General features: G+C 41.1%; 1 protein-coding gene across 2 annotated transcripts in view; it reads right to left on the bottom strand.

The window, feature by feature from the left end:
- Nucleotides 1–2141: 2141 nt before the first annotated feature.
- The window catches only part of cers2b (ceramide synthase 2b), a 31359-nt gene continuing 13759 nt past the window's right edge, over nucleotides 2142–19741 (bottom strand). For both annotated transcript variants that reach the window (XM_033641352.2, XM_078171587.1), the window contains exons 2-11: nucleotides 19155–19328; nucleotides 15379–15496; nucleotides 15147–15265; nucleotides 11650–11707; nucleotides 11332–11382; nucleotides 9363–9455; nucleotides 8787–8915; nucleotides 6646–6752; nucleotides 6374–6527; nucleotides 2142–4277 (exon numbers count right to left, since the gene is read on the bottom strand). In XM_033641352.2, coding sequence (XP_033497243.1) covers nucleotides 4128–4277; nucleotides 6374–6527; nucleotides 6646–6752; nucleotides 8787–8915; nucleotides 9363–9455; nucleotides 11332–11382; nucleotides 11650–11707; nucleotides 15147–15265; nucleotides 15379–15496; nucleotides 19155–19327 — 1152 coding nt within the window. In that variant the 5' untranslated portion in view covers nucleotide 19328 and the 3' untranslated portion in view covers nucleotides 2142–4127. The remainder of the gene's footprint in view (nucleotides 4278–6373; nucleotides 6528–6645; nucleotides 6753–8786; nucleotides 8916–9362; nucleotides 9456–11331; nucleotides 11383–11649; nucleotides 11708–15146; nucleotides 15266–15378; nucleotides 15497–19154; nucleotides 19329–19741) is intronic.

Below are 19741 nucleotides of genomic sequence, written 5' to 3'. Positions count from 1 at the left end.
GGTTCCCAACTGGTCCAGCCACGGGATCCAGATTTCTCCTTTGTCACTAGTTCAAGGTCCACACAGTTAAATATATCCAGCGTCATACTTGTGTTTGACCATGTCATAGAGCTGGTTTGCTGTCTCTGACAAGTAGCTGTCCATTGTCTCACTCATTCTATAGCAAGAAACAACACTTCAAATTAAAGTGCGACCCACTTTTGGACCTACCAGTTGGGAACTACTGCTCTAAAGGATGGTCTGTAAACATTTCATGTTTTAAAAGGAGCTTTAAGTAAAATATCTTTATATACCTGGTGGCCCAAACCACCGGCACCTCTACAAATAGGAAATGTTTTGTTAAATAATATCTGACTATATGATAACTAACTACTAACTTCTTGGTCATTTTATTTTCTCAGTTACTGTATATGATTGCTGTTTTTATTAGTTTTACTATTATTTTTTTCAGCTGTATCAAATGTTTTACCAGCTACATAGATTAAGTGTACATATTGTTTTTTGTTTCTTTTGCTTTGGATTTTTAATTAAAGATTTGTTTTATATTATGATGTAATGTTAACTTGTACAGATCCCAGGAAGAGCATTAGTAATAGATTAAAAGTTTGCCTATCGTTGAGTTATGATAGTGGTGGAAAGTAACCAAGTACATTTACTCAAGTACTGTACTTTAAGGTTTACCTGAGTATTTCTATTCTGCACTACTTTACACTTCTTTTCTACCATATTTCAGAGGAAGATGTGCCGAAGGGCTGTATCAAATCATATTTATTGTTCTATTGTTATATTTACTGGAGGATTTACTGTGTGGGATGTTTGCAGACATGATAAACAAATACATAAAAGGTGCTTTCATTGTGATTCATGATCTTTGCTTTTATTATTAATAACAATACTTAGGCATCATTAAACAAACAAACAAAAAATACAAAATAAGAAAAAAAAATAGCACTGTAATTAGGACACAGCTGTTTCTTCCGTATCACCGGGGAAGAGAGGTTGCTGGTTGGTCTGGGTTAGTAAAAAAGAACATGATGGTGGTATGAGGGTGAGTTTGAAAGGAAGATAATTATAAAGAAAAGGAGGAGCGGGTGATGGATGAGACGGTGGAGGGAGGACGTACTAGTCTTGGAGTTGGATCTGTGACGTGAGGTGGAGACAGGAAAGAAAAGGAGCGCACATGAAGACAGGAGAGAGAGAGCTTCCCATACATTACAGATAAGGCACTTGACATACAAACAGCTTTAAAGCATGACGACAAAACTGCAACACTCATTTCTCAAATTCCTCATAAGTCACTGAACCGCCAAACGCTGATTCCAACATCTTTTACCTCCCGAACAAATCAAATAACACCTGTAAAAACTTGTTTCATACACACAATCATACCTAAAATCATTCACTTAGATCAACACTTAAAACTAACCCAAGTTAACAAACATAACCCAGGCTACAAGGCAGTGAATTGAAGAACTCTGGCCTGTGTTTGTAAAATCTGGAAATGGTTAATCTGACCTATTCCATTCGATTTAGTACAACTCCAACAAAGCAGCCCACCTTCACAATGATTTGAGTTGTGAGTGTTCAGTGGGTGGCAGCATCGGTGTGATTCAAGGCTCGACTGGATCAAACAGCTTCAGCCAAACCAGAGAGGAGAAACATTCAGCTTCATCACAGCTAGCAGGAAGCTGTGAGTTATATTGCAGTGTTTGTGCTCAGCACTCGTTTCTGGGTATTTCTGACTAATCAAACAGCACAGAACTGAAAAGGATCACCGTTACTGGTCAGACATCTCTTTAGGAAGGAGTTGTATATAATGAGCTATGCTGGATTGAGAGCTGAACAGAAATTAAAACATATTCGTCTATTAAATTGACACCAAATTTACTCATTTAAACCTCACAAGGCAGACTAAGGCTCTGTTTACACCTGGTATTAACATGCATGCTGGGTGACTGGATTACAAGTGGACAGCTCTAAGCGCAGGTGTGAGTGCACCAAATGTGTCCTCTATGCGTCTTGAGATCTGATCGTTCAGGCCACACTGGGAGGTGGATTGGTCTGCATGTGGCCACATTGTTTCAGCAGTGTGTACGCTAACGGTCCTTGGTTACATTTAAGGACCACGTACTCAGCTGATGTGGGGGGGCTTTTCACCTTTATGAGATAGGACAGTCTAAGCGTGAAAGCTGGAGAGAGACGGGCACCCCCGTACTTGCTTATCTGACACCCTGCGGATTAGAAAACTGTTTTTGGCACAGTTGCACACATGCAGAGCTGAGGGAACGTCTTTGGAGGCCCTCTCCTCCCAGCGAACGGACAGTTCAACATCTGTTAGCACGAGCTAACACAGCAGCAGCATCACCTGATAAATGTTCCCAATAAACTCCCACTGACGATGAAACATCTCGACTGTCATTAAACCCCTTTAATAACCATGATTTAATGTTAGCCCTGTGATGCTAACAGTTAGCCCTGTCACTGTGGACTCTTACCAACTGCTTCCTAACCTGCAGCAGCAGTCTCTTGTCAATAAAGCCGACTGAATTGAACTGAGAGAGAAAGAAAACCATTTTTCCACAAAATTAGTGAGTGTATGTGGTTTTTTAAATGTGGGAAAACCCATTAAAAATCGGCGACAGAGTGCCTTCCCACCGCCAGTAGACCGTGAACACGTCCCTGCAGTAGACCAGTATGCCTTTTTACTATTTTTCATTCCATGTCACGGACGAGACGAAGACATGCCAGTGAAAATGTTAGTGGTTCCTTCTTTTTTGTATCTATTACTTATTTAGTCTGACTAAATTTTGAATGATGTTTGAGCAGTGCTTGTACCGAGACGTACAGCATTTTGTGGCAGCCTGTAATTGCATTGCGCCAACAAAGGGGCCAAAATTAGCGTGTCCACCCGGGTGTCTTACTTCCATCACTGCTGATTGGAGACGATCAGAGCTGGAGCCGATAAATATCCGTGACTGCTGCAGAGTCATTTGTCATGGGAGCGAATGGCAAATGTAATCTTTCTGATTAAAGACAAAAGCCAGATGTTGGTGGGTATTAGTGGGTTTTTTGTCCAGAGGGAAAGGAGGGGATGAGTGAATCAATACGCTGCAGCAGCCCTATGATGACATAAGATTTTACTCATTTTAAATGGTAAAGGCTTTAAGGCTGGGTATAGCGTGATGAACCTCCTGCCAGTTAAAAACAACAAAGTATTTGGTCTTTGCAAACAGAAATGATTCACATGTTTGTTTATATGTAGATCAGGGAAGTAGGAAGTGGTTACACAAGACACATGTGCAGACGCATTCATAATTCCAGGTGTAAACAGACAGACAGAGCTGTCCACTTGTGATTGGATCACCCAAGACGCATGACAATACCAGGTGTAAACAGACTCTAATTTAAAAATGGCACAGGGCGCATTGGAGAGCAGAGGCACATGGCCCCACTGCAGGTTATTACAGTATTTAAGAGACACTGTATGTTTGTGCAAAGACGTTGCAATAGCTGAACACTTACGTAATTGCATAGACAGAAAATCAGAGAAATAAATGCCCCGTTGTCTCACTTTTGTAAAACTCACTTTCACTCGCTTTTGTTCATTTAATAGAAAACAAAAAAGGTGCAACGACATAAAGCAACACAAGATAAAAGCAGAAAGCTTTTTTAAAAATGGCATTTTAACAGCCATCAGCTGGCTCCAAGGCACACAGAACAAGGAAAGCTAAAGTAGAAGCAGCATCACCGCCCTCCTCCGTCCATTTTCTCCCCTGTCTCTTTGAAATTTTGGGACTGACATCACACAGACAATGATAGATTTTTCTCTAATGACAAAGCAAAAACGCCGTGCCACTTAACGTAGTGTTTCTCATCTGCTGGATCTCTGTGCCCTCTAAAAGTACAGATGAACGTGTGTGAGTGTGTGTTTTTTTTTGTGTTGTGCAAAAGTAACAGTGTCAAATTTCCTCAGGATACCTGCTGTTCTTAGTTTCAAGGGAATGACTTGCCCCCTCCCTGACCCACAATCCCTTCTTCTTTCTCTCTCTTTTCATCCCTCCCTGCTGCTCCCCTGCCGAGGGATATGAGTCCTTCTCGCATTCTTTCGTCCTGACACTTGTTTGCTTTCACTCTGTCTTGCTGTGGTTGTTGTTGTGGACTGTGTAACCGTTCTGCACCGGTCCATTTTTCTTCATGTCCTTTTTACCCTCCTCTTCTTCCTCGTCGTCTGAATCATCTGTTTCGTCTTTGTCGCTCCTTTCATCGTCCACTTTTTCCTGGAAAAAAAAAGAAACGCGCCATTAATCAATGCTCAAACTGTACTGGAGCTCTGGTCAGTGTCAGAACAAACTCAAACCATCCAGCTGAATGCGTGAAAAACGTGTGTGTGCATTTGGTTGTGCACAACAGATCTGTGACATGAAAAATGATGGATTGCAGCAATTTAGTCAGCTTAGATTAGACCTTTTACAAACAAATCAAGAAGAGTACGCATTAAGTTAAACAGACTGACAGGTAACTCTCTGTATGGACAGTTTTGATGATTGTCATCAATGCATTTTCAGGACGCATGACAGGAAATCAAATTCCAGTGACTGACAAGTTTATGCGGCATTTTAATGCTCCTGATGTATCTGTTTATGTTCTTTGGTGTCACAAAGCAGTCACTGATTATGAGCATTATTCCTAGAATTATGAGTAATGACTTGCACGTAGAGACAAGATGAAACGGAGGCGTCCTGTACAGTCGTGATTCAGGGCTTATTACTGTGGGATCACTGTCACACACTTTTTAATGGACTCAACTGAAAAAATACATGGACTCAGATAGGAGCAAAGCAGTTTTTAAATGAGGGGAAATACCCACGCTGATGTGCATACAGGTTACCATGGATACCAAGTGATTGGCATTAGGCCCCGATCATACAGAAAGCACTTTGCAGGTTTCAAAACGCAAGCTGCACTGCAAAAATTGAATGCCACTGGTAAAAAAAAACACTTGCCATGCTTTTTTACCCCACCCCATCATATCCTTAAGATTCCCGTGTAATCAATCTACCCTTTTTTTCACAGTAATTAGTATCTAGTTTCTAAAATGCTGAGGCAGAGGGTACCTGCTGTAGCTCTGGTTGAGGGTGAGAGGCTGTCAGCAACTAGTTTGTTGAGCACAGGGAAACAGAGATCTGTGTGGGTACATGAGACCCTAAAAAAAAAGAGGGTGGATCACTGGGAGAACCACCAGTTGGTCCTCCAACTGGTCCACCACCACCAGGGGCTTTGCCTCAATGATGGCTGTTGCCAGGTGTATTTTAGGATGACTCGGGGGCAGTTTGGTCGGGCCGTATAGCTCTGGGTATCCAGCAACCACTACCACCAGTTTCTCCTCCACTGTTTACCAACTGTAAGCTTGTTGTTGTGACCACCACAGAAGGCCCGCCTCTAAAATCATCCCATTGGACAATGGGAAAAAAGATGATGAAAAAGAGATGACAACTTTTTCACTTTTTCAACAGGAGTTCAGAGCGCTCCAGCAAAAACGACAGGCGCCTAGAGCGCAGAAACACAAGGCACATTGCAACGCAAAAACCGCAAGCAAAAAGCTGAATTCTCATTAAAAACAGTTACAAAAAGCCACCTCCAGCTGCTAAAACACTTTCTGTGTAAACAGGGCCTTAAGCTGTTCTCATGAACTGTTTGTGAGTTTTCCTATGAAAATTAATGCACTAAAATTCCCACATATTTGGGATGATGCAATCACATGACTAAAGTGCTGACGAGAGTAAAGAAGGAAGTGGTCCCATAAGGAGGCAGGTTGGGGTGGTGAATGGCTCACAAAACACGGGACATTCCACCAGGAAACCTCTGAGTGAACTCTGAGTCATTTTAAGGTACATCATCACCATGTCTTTTCCTAAATCTAACCACAGTTCGTTAACTTGCCAAAACCTAAAGATGCCCAACCATGTTTCTTTTCCTAAAGACAACAGGCAGCTCTATGGCCGATATCTCCAACACTGCAACTCACACCTAAAGAAACCAGACTGATAAGAAGCAGTACAGGTAAGCGGAAAAAATTGTATTTTTGATTTTGGGGTGAACTGTCCCTTTAAACTTACATTTCTTTGAGGATCTTTATTTTAAGTTCAGATTTTTTGACATTTCAAACATTTCAGCTGCAGATTTTCAGTCGGGAGTACATGTACATTTTATTTTGTCTATCCTATTATTTTATTTTATCTCGTTTATATTTATTTACTGTATATTTGTCTTTTAAACACTGCTAAATGGTGAAGATGTAAGCGCTGAAATGTTCATGATTAAATGACTGAATAAACAGTCTTGAACTTTGCATTCGATTTCTTTGTCTACTTACATTGTTGGTGAGGAAGCGGACTGCTATGCGTATGATGAGGACAGCCCAGAAGACATGTAGACACTGAAGAGTCATCAAAAGTCCATTGAAAAAGTAGTAGCCAAAGAAGGGTTCATAGACGGTCACTGGGTAAACCCACGTACAGTAAATAATCCTGCAACAGAGACAGTGAGATCATTTAATCAATGTACAAGTGTGTGTTACAATAACACATTAAAACAATTGTTTAAGTGTGTGTGTGTGTGTGTATGTGTGTGTGTTTGTGTGTGTACCAGAAGGGGAAGATGACCAGTCGAGTGATAATGAAGATTGCAGCAAATACAATGAAGATGTAGTTACAGGCGTTTCGCCACCCAGCATAGTTGAACATCTTTGCAGACTGTCAGAAGGAGAAGAAAGAAAATGTGTTTAATAGTTCAGTTAAAGATTACAGAATACATTTGATTATCATTTTATGTGGCACATGGGAGACGACCATATCTTCATCTAGAGATAAAGATTTAGCCCTTACATGTAGTCATTTATTTATGCATGAAAAGCAGGCTGTGTTTATGTGCAGGAGGCTCACTCTCCCTCACACAAACACAAAGACACCCCAAATAGATCAACCACGCCCACTGGTTTGATATCAATTATTGTCCTGAGATCACATTAATTCAAAATAGAGGAAGAGCCTGCAGTATGCATATCATCTGGAGGTGGTTCAGTTTCAGGACAGCAGATGTGGAACAGACTACTATCCTCTGCAAAATATGTCACAAAATGTTTGCTGCTAAAGGCGGCAGCACCAAGCATCTGTTCCATCAGATAAACGCCACCTGGTGCAGAACACTGCAGTCAAGTACAGAAAAGACGGTCAAACTTGTCCCCACGTTTTGTTTTTTTGCTGAAAACGTATATACAGGGCCTTATGGTAAAAACGTGTAAGGATAGACTGCAAAATAAATGCAGCTTTCTGATGAATGTGCATTCATTAAGTCAGACAGTCGGTCAGTCTGTCAGCAATAAATATATAAAAATAAAACAAAATAAGTAAATATTAAATGCTGATTTAAATGCATGAAAATTTAATGGGAAAAAGCCTGCAAACTGCATTTCAGAGAAAAATTGAATTTGAAGCAGCACTTCACCTGCAAAATGACCTTTTGCATATCAATTACTCGAATTCATGAAGAAAATGCAACAAATTCTCCTTAAGTTGAAGTAAACAGGGAACGCGTTTAACAACAACAAAACTATATCAAAACATCTATTTGCAAACTCTCATAAAACTCATGCAGTATAATCTATGTCCCGTTGTACGCTCGATACTTACCAAACACATGCATTTTTGCTAAAACGTTAAAATTTAAAACATGTCAGTATAAACAGCATGGCAGAGTAATAGGCCTGAGAAAGTGTGTAATTTTAAACTCTGCTCAAGTGGAGCTCATATGTAAGTGCGGGATCAGGCACGCTCAGGGCGCTCTACTCATCGGCAAAATAGTTTTAAATCATAACGTTTTTGCCAAAATACACGTGTTTGGGAAGCATTGAGCACACGACTGGATGAATGAGACTTGATTATACTGCACGAGCTGTGTGAGAATTTGTAAAATATGTGTTTCTAGATAGTTTTGTTGTTGTTAAACATTGTCCATGTTTACTTCAATTCATAATGAATGTTTGCCCATTTTGGATTCTTCGTTCACCGTGGAGACATCTGAGAAAAACAAAGTAGTGTTATGTTGAATTCAAGAATTCAGCATAGCATGGGGTGAGTAACTGACATACAAATGGTCATGTTGCAGGTGATTTTTTTTTTTTAAATTGTGTAAATAATTAGTCAATCTTCACAGTAAGGAATACATCTACAAAAACCAACCAAGTGCCACTCAGTATGAGGACATTCTGATGTGGAATTTTAAAATTAAAGACTTCTAAATTGTAATACACAATCTGTGTTCCCTCTAAAGTCAGATTAGTTTACACTGGTATGATCATACGCATCAAAGGGTTCAATCAAAATGATGTATTAAACATCGTCTGTCAAAAAATAAAATATGTTATTTTGGAGAGACTATAAACATATCTAGATATATATATCATATAACACAGCATAGCCTAAAAATATCAAGATGTTATTCATGTGCCATACTGCCTGGCCCCACTTTGAATAATGAAAATGGTTGGTTTGCCTCTGTTCCACTAAACATGGCCAAAGTGTTTCCTCCACAAGGGGGCAGTGTGTCCTCAGTGTGTTGCCATCAATGTATATAAGTTTGTGAGCACTCACTGAATCACAACTTAACCTCAGTATGGTCGCAGCATGTAAAGAGTTTTATCAGCATTTTTCTTTCTGCTAAGTGCTGTTGTGATGTTGTGGTGTGGTGTGTGCTGATCAAAAAATTTGGAATATATGAATGACATTCACCTCAAGGAGGTAATCGGAGGAGTCGTGGACCAGCATGATTAGAGTTCCAGCTCGGATGTAGTTAACACACCAGGAGAAGCTGATGAGGAGGATGGTCGCCACATGGTGAACGATCTGCTCCTTGAAGTCCTAAAGAAAAGAAGACAGGAGTTACACTGAGAAAGGAACATGTATGAAATATATTTATGTGTCGCATGCTTTTAGTGGGTGTGTTTGTGTTTGTGAGCTGAAAAGCAATCTAGGTTAGAATAATGTGTTGAAGCAACGCACTGTCCCACTTTGGCAGGACTTCCCGCTCTGCACACACACACACACACACACACACACGTGTAACAACAGTCCAATGTCCAGCCCACAGTCCACGCCAGATGTTTAACAGATCAGATAGTAACAACAGACTTTGTCTTCCTCTTGCGTTCAGGTAACGATGACATCATAGTCATATAAAAGTGCAAAACAAACTACAGTGTGTGTGCATTATATTTGTTTTCCGTTAACAGTCATCTTTTCATTCTGCTCCCTCGTACGTCTTGTTGTTTTATACCACCTGAACTGAGGAGAGATGAATTCACTCACTTTGCGTTTGACGTCAGAGGCCACACTGAAGAGCAGAGAGCCGTAGAAACCCAGCTCAATCATGTAGTACCAATACTGAGATGGAAGGAGAGTCTGAAGGAGAGGAAACACACATCAATGTGAGAAAATCTATACTGGAAACAAGGGCTGCAACTAAACATTATCATCACTATCACTGATTAATGTTATCATTATCTTGATGAATCATGAATTGTTTGGTTTATAAAATGTCACAAAATATCCATTATAAATGTTTAGAGCACAGGTTGACACTTTCAAATAGCTTGTTTGCTTAGGCTTAGAGTCCAAAACCCAAAGATATTTTATTGATCAACAGAAGTTTAGCTTGAAAACTTTTTAAATGATGATTCTTATAAATGCATTAAGCTGTATTGAGAACTCTGTGTTAGGATGGTGTATTATGATTTGTGTATCAGGGTTCCTGCAGTGTTCAACAAGTTGAAATTAAGACTTTTTAATACCACACACAATTTTAATACCCTTGTCACAGTCATACCGGTCAATGAATAACAGGACACAACAATAAGGCCTATAATTAGTTTTTAAGTCCAAGAACTTATTGACATTTATATCACATTTTGTCAGAACTTCCCCGCTGTATGGAGCAATAAGTCCAAGTAATTTAAGTAATCAGTTAACATCAACTGGACTCAGTGGCAGAAAATTGATGGATGGATTAACAAACTGACACTTTCCAGTTAGAGGTCAATGAGCTTCCCAGCTAACGTGGCTGTCAGTAGCAACAGTGTTTGCTTGCTACAGGTCTGATGGTGCTTACTCCATAAAAAAGGATTCAACAGCGCAATCAACTGTTGCACCAGCCTCACTTGGAATTCTAAGATGCGTAACAATCACGTGCAAAAAACATTCAGTAGGCAAGAGAAAATATTCATTGAAGAACACGTTTTAATCTCCATCTGTGTTATTTTCTAGGTTTTTCAAATGGAATCGCCCACTCAGCCGTAAGCAAAAAGCAGTGACCTAGGTTAGAGCAGTGGTTCCCAACTGGTCCAGCCACAGGGTCCAGATTTCTTCTTAGTCATTAGTTCTTGGTCCACACAGTTGAATATATTCGGGGTCATACTTGTGTTTGTCCATGTCGTCAAGCTAGTTTGCTGTCTCTGTCAAGTAGCTGTCTGTTTGTCACTCACTCTACAGCAGGAAATGGCACTTCAAAATAATAGCACTGTGCCGGAAACCCACTGCACCTAAAAATAAAGCGTGTTTTGTACAAACTTGATAAGTTTGTTTTCACTCGCGGCCCATTCAGAATGGACCCGTGATCCACTTTTGGACCGTGACCCACCAGTTGGGAACCACTGGGTTAGAGCACTGATAATAATTATCGTAAGAACTGAAATGAGATTTTATGAAGTGTGGTTGCAGGAAGTACTCATCTATAGTCAGTGTATTACCTACAGTAGACGGCAGATGGCACGCAGCCAGTTTAGAGAAGGAGACGGGGGAAGGAAGCTGTTATATCTCTATCTTCAAAGCCACCAGTCCTCTGACGAAAATTGGGATTTAACTTGCAGAACGCAGGAGATGGTGGTCTACCTCTGCCTTGATCTGTGTGATTTTTGGATCCAAACTATCGTGACGTCTGCAGCAGTACATTACTTAGGGATATAGCTGATTTGGAAGATTGATAGCACACAATTCTCAAAGAAGGCTTGGCTCAGTCGTGAAGAGGCACATGAGGCGGGCTGGGGGGGTTTACATGTAGCAATGTCATCATCCAGAAAGCTACGTCAGGTCACGAGGATAAATGTTTTAGTAGTGCTTGGGAAAATTTTGACACTAAAACATGTGCACTTCAAACAAAAATTGGAATGCTTGGACTTTAATACTTATGGGAAGCTAGATGATAGAAAAAGATTCAGTGCTTGTAAGACTTGTCTGCAGAAACCCTTGTGCGTTGAGTGTAAAGAGACACCCAGAGACTTACCAGCACAGGGAAACCTTGCCACATCTCCTTCAGGTCATACAGCCAAGGTTTCTGGAAGGAGAAATGGGATGTGAATGAGACAGCAGAGCGCGGCAGGTGTATTTATATCAACTGACTCAGCATGGCAATGAGTCAACGCTGCCCCTCTGACAGTGGGAGAGGTGAAGTTATCACAGCAAAAAAAGACAGACTACCGATGAACCCGTCACGTTACGATGGCGGGGCAGGTGACAGATGAGCATGTGAACATTAAGAGACGAGAGGAGGAGGAGGAGGAGGAGGAGGAGGAAGGGTCGAGGTTAACATGGCGGTACTCACATCGATGAGGGCGGCCAGGCCAGCAATGAAAGCAAGAAGGTAAAAGGTAAATCTCCAACTGCAAGAGAACACACACACATACAAACACACTTTCTACTCAGTCAATGGGGAAAAGACAATATACACATTTTCAACCAGCAGACACATAAACACATCACATACACACAAACTCTCAGTCACAGTCACAAACACACAAGAGTGCCAAGTTGGAAAGAAATGCTGGGCTGAGTGAACAGCCTGGAAAAATCTGGTGAACTACGCTGAGAATGTCAAATCAGGACACACACACACAGCCAAGCACGTGCTGTCACACAATGAAAGCTGTCTGTCAGAGAGTTTCCTCCCTGTTAATATCCCGTAACAGAGACAGCGAGGGGCCTTTTCCCACTACAGCCTCTCAGTACAGGTGTACAGAGAAGACCCCCCACAGGAGCAGGAAGACAAAAAGACGGACAAAGACAAGCACAGAAAGGTGGACACAGAGAAAGAGGAGACAGTGTGAGTGTGAGGACACAACACCAGTGGGGGAAAGTAAGGGCGAGAAACAGAAAGCCTGTTGTGCGCCCGGCAAACAACAGACTGATTCAGAGGAGAAATGCCGTAACACACACAGCGAAAGACACACCATGACCAGGGAGCGACAAACATGCAGTCACATGCACGTCTGCACATATGTCAGGACATCAGTCTGCTTAAACATCATCATCCACACACACTTATATATACAACAAACACAGACACACACACACACAAGTCTAAACCTTCACAGATTAAAGGGTCACTTCACCAAAATGACAAACACCTTATATTTTAGTTATGCAGATAGTTTTGCTCAGGTTTTGAATTATTCTGCCTCCATCACAACACAATGAAGAAGCCGAATTTCATTTCATTTCACAAAATTCCTCTGCAACAGCATCACCATTAACGTGGATAACACAGGACATACTGCTGACACTTTTTATAGGGCGACAAAAACAATCTCAGCTGATGGAGTTGCGCTGCTGCGTGGAAATGTAGATGTTGGAGGTGTTTCTGAGCACTTTAAGGACTCATGAGACACGTTTAAAGGGGAGATTCACTTTTACTAAAGTCTGTCTTAAAATAAAAGTCAGCACGGGAGCACATGAAGTCATTTCCAAGGAGGGAATTCAAATGGACGGTGAGGACGAGTTGTATCAGACACTAAAATAGTCTTAAAAATGGGGCGGACACACTAAAATCAATGTTGATATTGATATTAATATTGATTTTTGATATTTGATATTTACCTGTGTAAAAAAACATGATGATACAAAAATGAAAGAAAGTAATATTTACAAATAATGAAAAGCACAATGTAAGAGCAGTTGTCAGTGTCTTGTTACTTTGACTTACACATCTGAAAAGCAGTGGAAAGAAGTATAAACTTATTAAATCCCACCTCTTCTCCATAAGTCATCGAGTGAAATGAAACAGACAGCTCCGTCATATAGGTAAACCTGAACCTTAAACGTTTTGAAATATAAAATCGTTATTACCACTGCTAAAAAAGAGAAAAAAACAGAAACTAGAAATACCACCCTGCAGTTTTATGCCTCTGTGCACCAGTCAAGTTTCTCTTACAGTTTACATCCATGTCTGTGAAAACATGGACTCTTCGCACCCATTGTTGCCCCGCAGCACAGAAGATCTATACAATCAGCACAGTTTCAAGGTGGGCATCCAAGATTAGTGTCACTATTTAAGTATCTGACTAAATGTTTTCCTTTCTGTTCCTGAGATATGACATTGAATAATGGCCAGGAAACATTGTGATGTCACAGTGAAGTTGACCTTTGACCTTTTTGGATGTAAAATTTAATCAAGTCATTATTTTATCCCATTAGACATCTGTGTGAAGTTTTGTCATAATTAGCGTATAGATTCTTGAGTTATGGACAGAAACATGGTTTGTGAGGTCACACTGACCTTAACCTTGATTTTTGACCTTCGACCACAAAAATTCTTTTCAGTTAATTCTTCAGTCCAAGTGGACGTTTGTGCCAAATTTAAAGAAATTCCCTCAAAATGTTCTTGACATATCACGCTCACAAGAATGAGACGGACAAGGTCACAGTGGCCTTGAGATTTGACCTATGACCACCAAAAACTAATCTGTCGATTGTTGAGTCCAAGTGGACATTTGTGCCAAATTTAAAGAAATTTTCTCGAGGGGAACTTGAGATATTGTTTTCACAAGGATGGGATGGACATATGTCCGTACAGTGGGCAAAACTGTGAATAGGATTATATAATTTGCTGAAACTAAAATTAAAAAACACATTAAAACAAAAGTCAGGTGTCTGTATGTAATAAATAACACAAAGAGAGGTCTGCATACTGCCTTTAAAGCAGTTTATTAGCACATCCACAGGTGACGTCTCAAGCTAATGCTCCTCTTCAGATCTTTCTTCATATTTTTATTGCCATCTTTTATTAGTCCAGCACCTGCCTGAAACAGTTTTTGGATGTGCACAACCACTATGCTGTTTTAGTGCCTGTATGTAAACAGACACATCCCTGAATCTTTTATTGTCCAGTATAAACAGGAGAAATGATTACAGCAATCTCATGGGCCTTAAATGACTCTTTACTATTGTTTTAAGACAGACTTAGGGGAAAGATAAAACTAACTTTTAAAATACTAAAGTGCTCAGAAGTGGACCTTGTGGTAAGATTGTTTTTCCGGCATCTGCTGTTTCCAAAGACTGGGATGGACATTTCTTCTGTTTCAGTGAAAACTGCTCACAATAAGATCTGCGTCTTCTTATAATTTTGGTGAACTGACCCTTTAAGTCACATAAAAAAGCTTTTATAGCTCTGTCGACATACATGAACAATGACCATGGCAATGAAGCTGATGGTAACGACAGTCAAGTCACTACAGTGAAGTTACACATTGAACACATGAGGTGGACTACAGCATTAGCAGATCATCTATGGAAGTGTTTGACGACATGCATATCTAAAGGTTTGCCTGCGTGTCAGTCCTAATGATGCTAACAGCATCACGCTATCTGCTACTGTTTATGGCACTCTTACAGATATGGTTATCTGTCGTGTCATCTGTTGCTGCGGTGTGAAACCTGACAGCTGACACTAGTCACTAGTTTCAGTGGCCTCGTATTATCAGGTGATCATGCTGTTGTTTTAACTCACTTAATGCTCACATATAAGAATAACCATCGGTGGTGACAGAGTCCCCTGTTGTTGAGGCCCTGTACTAATGAGTATGGATGGCTGGATTTGTGTGTGTGAGAAGAGTCGGGGCTACAGGCATGGCAGCAGCAGTGTGGCATTGTAATGAGTGCATGTTAAAAATAGAGGGCTACTTTTGCCCTCAGAAATGTGCTCATATAGCCGGAGGAACGCAAGCGTTGGCAGCTGTTTCAACCTGCTCCATAGCTCTATAGACATGTGTGCATACCGTGTATGTTTAAAAGTGTGTGTGTGAGTGTGTGTGTGTGTGTGTTTACCTGGCCTCTCGAAACTTTTTGAGCAAACTCGGCCTGTCCTGGTTCCTTCGCCTCCTGAACCATCGCTGCACTTGTCTTTCTGAAAAGCCAGTCTGCTTGCAAAGACTCGCTATTGAAGTCTGGGAAGAGCACAAAGAGGTCAGATTGAAGTATTTGATTTCCTGACAACACACACGGAAACACACTGCTCTGTCTTTCTGAAGTGTGTACAAGTGTGTGTATGAAGATGTACCTGTTTGGGGTTTTTGGTAATGTTACAGTAGTAGGACTCCAGTGTGGGGTTGTGAGGGACCTTGAGCCGCACTGTCTCTTTCACCCCGAGCAGAGAGGCCAGAGGCGTAGCCACCGTCCTGCAATCACAGAGAGGTTGTGGAGATTAAAAGGAGATGAAATGTAGAGAAGGTAAAGACAGTGCAGGGTGCAATCATAACTTCCCAGGACATATAGTCCCAGGAACTCAAAGGTTCCTTCAGTCCATCGCTATCTGCATCTCCACTGCAGTCCAAAGACCTGTGAAGATTAGGCAAATTATTCTGATGACGTATATAAAAAAAAGTTACATGACGGGACGACGGCTGCTGGTGGTCACAGGCGTGAACACACTCTGCAGACTTTAGTTCAGTGTGCCCGCTCATTCCATCTAAAAGTGAAAGTTGGGTTAAACAAATGAAACACAGGAGGATGAACTACGCATGTCTGTCTCCACAGTAAATCATCTGTTGAGTGTTTGACGGTTATTTCTTTGTCCTTTAAAGCAGCAGTTCTCAGCCAGGGGTCCGCACACACCCACAGGTCCCTGATGGAGCTTCAAAGGGGTCCCCAAAAAATGGGGAATAGTTTATTTTCACTATTTAAGCCACTATAGAAGTGAGCCAATTGTGAGAAAGGGCGCTTTTCATTATGCAAACCCACGCCTCCAAGTATCCTCTCTCCTCCCATGACCTGGAAATCGATTCCTCTCCCCAGTTTTGAAGGATCTTTCAATCCCTTAAACACACCTCAATAATGACATACCCCAAAGGAGATGAGGAGCAAGGAGAGAGGAGGCTTCTAGAGGAGCTTTGAGTGCGGAAATGCAGGAGTATCCTACACTTCTCTTCGTCACGTCTCTCTCTAACATTCTTGCTTGGAAGAAGCTAAGACGCGTGGAAGAGATGCAAGCAAGGGGTCATGTTAGCATATTGAAAAGCACCCTAGCAGTAATAAGAGTGACCCTCTATGTTTATCTCCTCAACTGTAGTTGACAACTTTAGTTCTCTGGTCCTAATCTAACAAAAAAAATCTTTTTAGATGGAGGTCTCTGAAGCGAACTCTTATCAAATGGGGTACCATGACCTAATGTGTATTAATTTAGGAGTCACTGACATGAAAAAAGGTTGAGAACCACTGCTTCAAAAGGTATCCACCACGAAACAATCAGAAAATAGCATCTTTCCCACAGCATCGCAGTGCTGTCTCCTTTTCTCTGCTCGTTTGCCCGTGCTCAATGGTCGATCCCTTTCTCTCTGTCTTTTTTTAAATTAGTTGAGAAGTTGACAGAAAAACCTTACTTTACTTGTTATGTTTGTTTTATTTAAGATTGTTTTTTGGCATTTTTGCCTTTGTTTATTGGGACAGCTGGTGGCGTGAGTGGGTGGGAGGCAGGGGGATGGTGTCCAGCAAAGGGCCACAGTCTGGAATCAAGCTTGCATACGCTGTGGCAAGGACTTGGCCTTTGTACCTGGGACACCCACTCTACCAGGTGAGCCACTGGGCGGCCCACTTTACTTGTAATGTTATCAGACAAAGCGGGTTCTTCATTGTTTTATGAATGAAGCGGTACACAAGCTAATGCAGCAGCGTTGTCTGTGTGTGACCAGTTTGCATCAATCATCCCTGCAAACCCCACCATCAAAGTTCCTGTACTTTCAGAGATGATCAGGGACTTTTTGGGGGAGAAATGTCCCCGACACTAGGGCTGCAGTGGTATGCTGGTTTTAAGGTATACCATTGTATGAAAATGAACACTTATAATACTGTGCACATTTTACTTATCTATGGTTTTGGACAAAAAATGTAACCACAGGGAGAATCTCACCTTTATTTTATTTATATTAATTTTACACATACACATCACTTATAACACATTTTTCAAGTTTTCAACCAAAAAACAAACCCTTCGTTTTCATTACTTTAAGGGTCATTACAACTGATGAAAATAACAACAATAATTGTGTAATATTGTATACTGTGACGATTATCGCACATTAATTTTGACCCTGGTCCCTGCAGTTTAAATGCAATGAGTTCCTCAGAAGTTTCCTAATTCCTAGGGAAAGTTTCTGCAGTTGAAAAGAGGCTACGAAACTCTTAATTTGCAAAAAACTATTGACTCCAATTTGAGGTAAAGGACACTTATAAGTAACAGACATAAAAAGCAATTTAAATCATTCAAGGTTAAGATGATTAAAGTCAGGATAACAAGAGGAGAGTGTTTAATACCAGAGTTACTTTGCCCCATGACGGCCTCACTGCCATGTGTGGTGTGGTAACCCACAGAGCAACAAGCATCATTCATGTTTATGTATGTAAATGGAATAACACTGTCATTGGCACTGCTTGTTTGTCTTGTCTTACTCATCAAGTATCCTGTTTGCCCACATTATTAATTTATGACCATATGACTGGATGGGAGTTAGGAATAAAACCAATACTGAGGAAGAGAGCAGTTTTGCATCAGCAATAAAACACATGTGGACTTTGTAACGATGTGACGATGTGTGATCTCCAAAAGATTAGCTGCTGGAAAGAGGAACACTGTGCTCGTGTGATAAACAATATGAGTCACTTGGAGCTTTACCTCATACATACAGCATTCCCACTCATTTTTACCCATGAATTTTCAAAACTTTTCCCCAACTTTTCCATAATATTTTACCCCATTTTCAGTACTTTCTTTATATAGTATAACTGGAGAGGCCTATGTATATAACAATATAGCCATACATTATTAAACATGCACTTCCCAGGCATTTGCGAATAGTATAACTGCTCGTGCTTGCTAAATATGCCAGCTCATTAGACATTCCTGCCGCCAATATGCTAATAGACCAGACCGGCGCATACGGGTACTTTGCAAGACGATTGTAAAGAGGTATTGTGTGGCTTGTTGACTGTAAACAGCCAAACTGTTAATAGCTGAGCGGTTTGATCGGGGCTGAGATTTAGTTGGAGAGGACAGCCTGATGCTGCTTTACTGTATGAGTCTTCTTCAGGATATGTTAGCTATCCATCAGCAGTAACTGACACCAGCATCATTTCGCTATTTACCACACTGACAGTGAATATTCACGAATTGTATGAGCCTCAAATTTCAGTGTGAAAGCCTTGGTTAACCCGCTACCAGACATCTTTCTGTCATTTTCCTGTGTTTTGGTGTTTTTTTCCCCTAAAACAGGGTGCAGCCTTAGTGATGACGTGATTTCACTCTGGTCTATGTGTATCACGTGATACTAGTGATGTTTCAACAGTCACAAGGGTTTAAATTAGTAATACAAGGAACATGTTTCGCTTAATGTCAGACAGGTTTTGGGGATCTAACAATAGCCAAAACAATGTATATGTTTCAAACTTTTCCCAAAACATTCTGTTAATTTCAAACCATTTCCAGGCCTGGAAAACAGTTTTTCTAATTTGATAACTTTTCCGGGAAATGACACGACCATAGAAACCCTGTATATAGCAGGAAACAGCAGTGGGAGTATTAAATAATTGCTGAGATATAAAGCAAGAGATATAAACTGCATGCTGGAGTTAAATAATGTAATTGTGGGTCAGAGGATGATGAGGATGAGATAACTGATGGGCAGTCTAAAGGAGAGTCAGTCGAGGGAAGAAGATGAGAGTTAGACTGGACAGAAGGACACAAAAAAAGGGTAAATATAGAGAAAGCAAATGTTTGAATTAACGACCAAAGACGGAGATGAGAGGCACAGATATGGAGTGAGACAGCGTGAAAAATGTACTGACCTTTCAAAGATCTGACGGATAATGAGGAAAACGAGGGCGATGGGCAGCGCCACCCACAAGTCATGGGCTTTGGCGTATACTCGTCCATCCCGATCCTCCAGGTCGGCCCAGCCCAGGCCCTCTGGAAACCACAGCCGCTCCTGCCAGAACCACTCGCTCAGCTCCGACAGCATCCTGCAACACAGGACACACAAGAAGTCAGCACCACCTTTATGAGTTTATTAGGTTGTGAAATCAAAGTCTCAAGACCCAAGATACGCATGTTCCAGAAGCATAGTACACACCCTAAAAAAAAAGTGGTTCCACCTAAAATGTGAATGCACAAACAATCTATGGGGGCTTGCTTTAAACACTGCAGCTATACAGGCCTGGCTGTGTGTAGGGGAAGACATCTGTGATTGGGAATGTTTGCGACCATGTAATTAAGAGAATTAGATGATGGCACCAATGTTTCCCTCTCATTGGAGGCCTGCCTGTAGGTTTTTCCTAATGAATATAACAGAGCACAAGCAGCATGCAGGGAGCTCAGCTCAGGAGGCCCACGTGAGGGTGGAGAAATCAGACCAACAACTGAGCTTCGTGCTTTC

Source organism: Epinephelus lanceolatus, chromosome 10 (assembly GCF_041903045.1).
Source record: "Epinephelus lanceolatus isolate andai-2023 chromosome 10, ASM4190304v1, whole genome shotgun sequence".
NCBI lineage: Eukaryota > Metazoa > Chordata > Actinopteri > Perciformes > Serranidae > Epinephelus > Epinephelus lanceolatus.
The sequence above is the reverse complement of the archived record's forward strand: the minus strand, read 5'-3'. Positions and strand labels throughout refer to the sequence as shown.